General features: G+C 45.9%; 1 protein-coding gene across 1 annotated transcript in view; it reads left to right on the top strand.

The window, feature by feature from the left end:
- LOC311313714 (serine/threonine-protein kinase pim-3-like) overlaps positions 1-5069 on the top strand; it is a gene marked incomplete at both ends in the record, with an annotated part of 10476 nt that extends 5407 nt beyond the window's left edge. Inside the window, 4 exons of the mRNA XM_084443891.1 lie at positions 3870-3920; positions 4150-4528; positions 4625-4801; positions 4963-5069. Of these exons, the coding sequence (XP_084300017.1) occupies positions 3870-3920; positions 4150-4528; positions 4625-4801; positions 4963-5069 (714 nt within the window). The remainder of the gene's footprint in view (positions 1-3869; positions 3921-4149; positions 4529-4624; positions 4802-4962) is intronic.
- Positions 5070-5354: the final 285 nt, after the last annotated feature.

The raw sequence follows: 5354 nt of genomic DNA, 5'->3' as shown, positions 1-5354 counted from the left end.
GCCCATCACCCCCCCCTCTCTGCTTCCAGAGGGGGCAGAGGGAGATAGAAAAGCCAGGGACACACAGGCAGTTTGAGCAGAAGCAACTCTGACAGGACAGAGAATGGTGGAGAAAACGAGGGAGCGTGAGAGGGGGAGAAGAGGGGGAGCATATACAGTAAAGCAAGCTGTGTGTGTGTGTGTGTGTGAGAGAGAGAGAGAGAGAGAGGGGGAGAGAGAGAGAGAGAGAGAGAGAGAGAGAGAGAAAGAGAGGAACAAGTCAGCAGACATACTCATTCATGCCTGATGGAGATCATAGCTCTCTCGGCTGTAAAGCCATACTCAATGGGACTGACTGGAGAAGAGGAGGGCCGAAATGGTTCCTCTTTACTCACTCAAACCCCCTTCACCTCCTGCCTTCACACTCCGCGTGTTCACAGAATCCCAGCTCTTCCTAGCCTGGAATCTGGCTGAAACCATGACTAGACTGACAGTGAGATTAGATAGAGACTGCTCATGTTGTTGAGTCTGCACTGTCATCAGTACAACCCTAGAAAGTAGAAAGTTCAGCAGGAAGAGTCATCAATGACCTACACATACAGGGATAATCACCATGAATAACCCATGATTACACAGGGGGAAGCAGGAATCTGTCATGCTGAGTTTGATTTGCTTTGCCTGATCTGGTGTGTTAAACCACACACAGCCGCACTCCCTGCACGCCTACAGAGCTGCTAATCTATGGTCTGACTCTGGGCCAGGACACACACACACACACACACACACACACACACACACACACACACACACACACACACACACACACACACACACACACACTCACACACACTATAGGGTCCAGGTTCAGGCTTGTTATTATTTGTCCTGTGTACTTTTGGTAGTGTGTATGCATGAGTTGTCAAACTTCATGAATCCCTTTTTTCGTTAGTACCAGCAATGTGTCAAGTTTGCCATGAATCAACAATGTATATTCAATAGTGTTTTTTTAGGGTAGTTTTTTGATAAAAAACAAAAACAAAAAATGGTCATCATTAAATTGTCTCATGCATTCCTGGACATTATGAAAGACTCAGTAATATCATATACCCTGATCAAACGTTGGTTTCTTCATAATGAATGAAGCAAATAGAATGTTCAACCTCCCTTTACTTTATAATCTACCATCTGTTGGTACAAACTCCACAAACTTTAGTTAAGGTAGATTAGCAAGAGCAATCGTTGAGAGACAGACACATACAGTACAGACAGACACACACACATGCGCGCACGCACACACACACACACACACACACGTCAAACAGGCATGTCATCGGCGACAGGGGCACCGCGGCGACACGGAGGGGCCCCATGGCGACAGGCAGCCAGTTCACGGTGGGAGGCTGACACTCCTGCCTGGAGAAGACGGACAAATGAGTGCAACGTGCCAAATTCTATTTATGACAGCGACAGTTGGCAGAACCAGATCACAGTGTCAGTACTTATGCAACTGCTGCTTAAAGATATGTGTTGTGAGCAAATAAAGATAATTGTACCCACAAGATGTAGTTATGTAAGGTAAGGTAGTAGTTATGCTCTATAATTATCAGTGACTAGTATTACATAGCTCTCTAGTGGCAGAAGATTGTCATTGCATTTACAATAAGCTGTTCAAGACTAGGCTCTGTGCACCAGCTTCACTACTTCCTGAAAGTCACTTGGCTTCTTTATTTCCTGTCCAATATGATTGGATTAAGTGATTAATCAGGTGTGCGCTGGGTCTTCCGCACACCTGATTAATCACTTAGGCCAATCATATAGGAAATATTAACATTCATGAAATGATCTACATGTCACCATAGACACAGCCTATGCTTTCTTCCATGACTGGGTAATTTGACACTAGCATAGCAAAGAGTTCAGAAGAGCATAGCCGTCCATAAAGAGTTTCAGATGCTTGGTCGGAGATCTGTGATAAGGTAATGCGAGATTAGCTAACTTGCATCAAATACATTTATTTATTTTTTTGGTAGCAATTCTGCGGGGTAATAGGCTTGAAATGTTTCAACATAGAGTGACGTTTTTTTTAGTGTTCCCCGTTATTTCAATTGAATTAAATTAATAGTGCATACAGATTTACAGACTAGGCTAAGCCAAACCGTTAACAACATCAGGTAGGCCTATTGACTGACACTGGTGATGCAAACTGCATGGCTATTATGACGTCATAATAGTGGACATTCCATGATCATGGTCTACTACTCTAACTTAACATGCACACATTATGATCATGTTACTGCGTGGGTATTATGACGTCATAATAGTGGATATTCCATGATCATGGTCTAACTTGACATGCACACATTATGATCATATTACCTCCCAGATCTACAGCTCATGGTAGGTTCTGTATGTATTTGAATAAGACATCAGTAAATCAGAAAGAAAAACATACTATTGATATCATACTATATGAGTAAATGTCTGGGATGAATAATAACAGACTACTAAAGAAAATATGAAATTGCAGAAATACTTAACTGTAGACTCATTTAGTCTACCTTGAATTAAAATGTTTGATCAGCCTTAGTGTGAAATGGCAAATGACAGATCTAACATGGCATCAGAATGTTCTAGTGAAAATCATGTCTGTTTTAATGAATGTAGAATAGTTCAGGATGAAGAGAAAGCGCAGAGCTCAATTAAAGGACGATGGCGAAGGTCCATCTAAAAAGCCTCGGATAACAAAGACAGAGGCTCACCCTGACTGGCCCGTAGCTAGGAAGCGGAGCTTGATTAAAGTGAGTCTGAACGAAGAAGAACCTGCATGTTTAGATTAAAACAAATGTAAAGCAAATATGTATTATCAGTCAGAGGAGTTAATTTGTTTAATAGTATTGAAAAGGAAATTAAAATGTGTAATATGCTACGCTAATTACATGACTAACAAATATAAAACTGAACAAATATAAAACTGAAGTATCAACACTAACGTGTATATTTATTTTTGTTTTAATTAAAACAAACATAAAAATATACCTGTGCAGACCAGAGCAAGGGCCATGATCCAGCGCAGGATTCCACAGTGTCCCCTCAGGGAGAACCAGACCACCCTGCCTCCCCTCAGGGAGAACCAGACCATCCTGCCTCCCCTCGGGGAGAACCAGACCATCCTGCCTCCCCTCGGGGAGAACCAGGCCAAGAGAGGTCAAAAAAGGGCCAGGGAGGAGGAGAACAAACCCCTCAAATGTTCTAAAAAGAGAAAGAGAGGCCCTGCCCCCACAAACCAGAGCTCAAATCCCAGCTCCTCAGCCCAGCCATCCCAGGCCCAGCGCAACCCGCCATGCACAGGTAGGACCTCAACCATCCATCACCCTCACATGTTGAGAGACTCATCCATCCTGGTCTATCCATGAGTAGATGATCAATGTGAGGTTACATGACAGTGGTTGAAGGGGAGATTGAGTGAACCTGGGAGGTGTTTCTTGCAGACGGGTTCACCTCCCGCTACTCTGTGGGGAAGCTGCTGGGCGAAGGCGGGTTTGGATCCGTCTACACAGGAACACGCACGGCAGACGGCAAACAGGTTCACCCTCTCCTCCTCTGCATTTCTGCTCACTCCCCTGCCTCATACACATCACACCACGGCTTTTGTGTTTAAACCAGGCCTCCAAGTGTCAAATACATTGGCTAAATAACAACATATTTAGTCCCTTTGCAAAGAAGTTGTTTCATGAGTTAACATGCCTGGAAATACATTACATATAGTATGTCCTGTCCTGAATAAAGAAGTCTGCAGAAATTTAAAAGAGGCCCTACTGGGTAACTGGTCAGTATGGCTCATTACAATTGGGCTGAATATTCAAATATGTGCCCCTCCTCCCCTCGACCAGGTGGCCATTAAGTACGTCCGGAAGCAGATATCGGAGCGCTACATCAGAATCGTAAGTATGGTCACTGTACAGTATATTCTTGCGTACAGCACCATAACAGGTACCAGTTGCCAATTTAAATTCTTCTCCAAGCATATATCTGCCACCTACAGAAGTAAGTTCCACCCATACATCTTCAAATGCACACTGTAGCTTCTAAGGGATCAATCCATAAGTAGACCCCCACCTCCCCCCTCACCTGTCACCCCCCCCTTCCCCCGCTCTCCCCCCCCCCCCATAGCCTGGAGCATCACGCAGACTGCCCCTGGAGGTGGCCCTCATGCAGATCGTGAGCGAGCCTCCCAGCTGCGAGAACGTGCTGGAGCTCATCGAGTGGTTCGAGCAGCCCGAGATGTACATCCTGGTCCTGGAGAGGCCGATCCCATGCATGGACCTGTCTGAGTACACCGAGCAGACAGGGGGCCGGGTGGACGAACACCTCGCCAAGACCATCATGAAGCAGGTGGTGCTGGCGGTGCGTCACTGCCGTGACCGCCGTGTCCTCCACCGGGACGTGAAGTTCGAGAACCTCCTCATTAACATCGACACCATGAAGGTCAAGCTCATCGACTTTGGCTGCGGGGATCGACTGAAGGATGGACTCTACCGAAGGTTTTGGGGTGAGGGAAGCAGGAGACTGAACGGTGTTGGACTGATGCACCATGGGAGAGGGATATGGCATAATCACTCTCTCTCTCTCTGTCTCTCTCTTTCAGGCACTGAGGCCTTCTGCCCACCTGAGTGGGTTGTGATTGGAAAATACCACGGCCGCGAAGCCACTGTCTGGTCCCTGGGAGTCCTGCTTTTTAACCTGGTGTTTGGGGATCGGCCATTCAAGTCACTGTATGAGATTGTGGTTGGACGCCTGATCTTCCAGAAAAGGGTGTCCAAATGTAAGAGTTGCTTGAAGGAGAGCTTAGATGTATCTTTTTGAACAGTATGGAACAGCGTAAACTAAGCAAATGCCAAGCTACAGATAGTATATCATAGAACTGAAAACCGGGCAATCCCATGTTGGTTCCAAACACCATCTCTCTAATGTCTGATCCTATAGCTTGCAAGGAACTGATTAGGTGGTGCCTGGCTCCAAACCCAGTCAGGAGGCCAGACTTGGAGCAGATACTCCTACATGACTGGCTCTCAGATGTGTCAAGCCCATAGATTTAGGTACAATACTGTCAAGGTAATATAGATAGGAATGGTAGAGGTGTGTAGGTTACGTCACTGTGTGTTACATTTGGTAATATCTGTGTGTGTGTGTGTGTGTGTGTGTGTGTGTGTGTGTGTGTGTGTGTGTGTGTGTGCGCACATGTATGTGTGCATGTGTCTCTGTGTGTGCATGTGTCTGTGTGTGTGTGTTTGTGCATGCGTGTGTGTGCGTCTCCCAGACTGGAGCTTGGCCAGGCGAAGCTGGGAGTTTGTTGAGGCATGGCGGATAACGGAGCA

Source organism: Borostomias antarcticus (assembly GCF_949987555.1).
Source record: "Borostomias antarcticus genome assembly, chromosome: 10".
NCBI lineage: Eukaryota > Metazoa > Chordata > Actinopteri > Stomiiformes > Stomiidae > Borostomias > Borostomias antarcticus.
The sequence above is the reverse complement of the archived record's forward strand: the minus strand, read 5'-3'. Positions and strand labels throughout refer to the sequence as shown.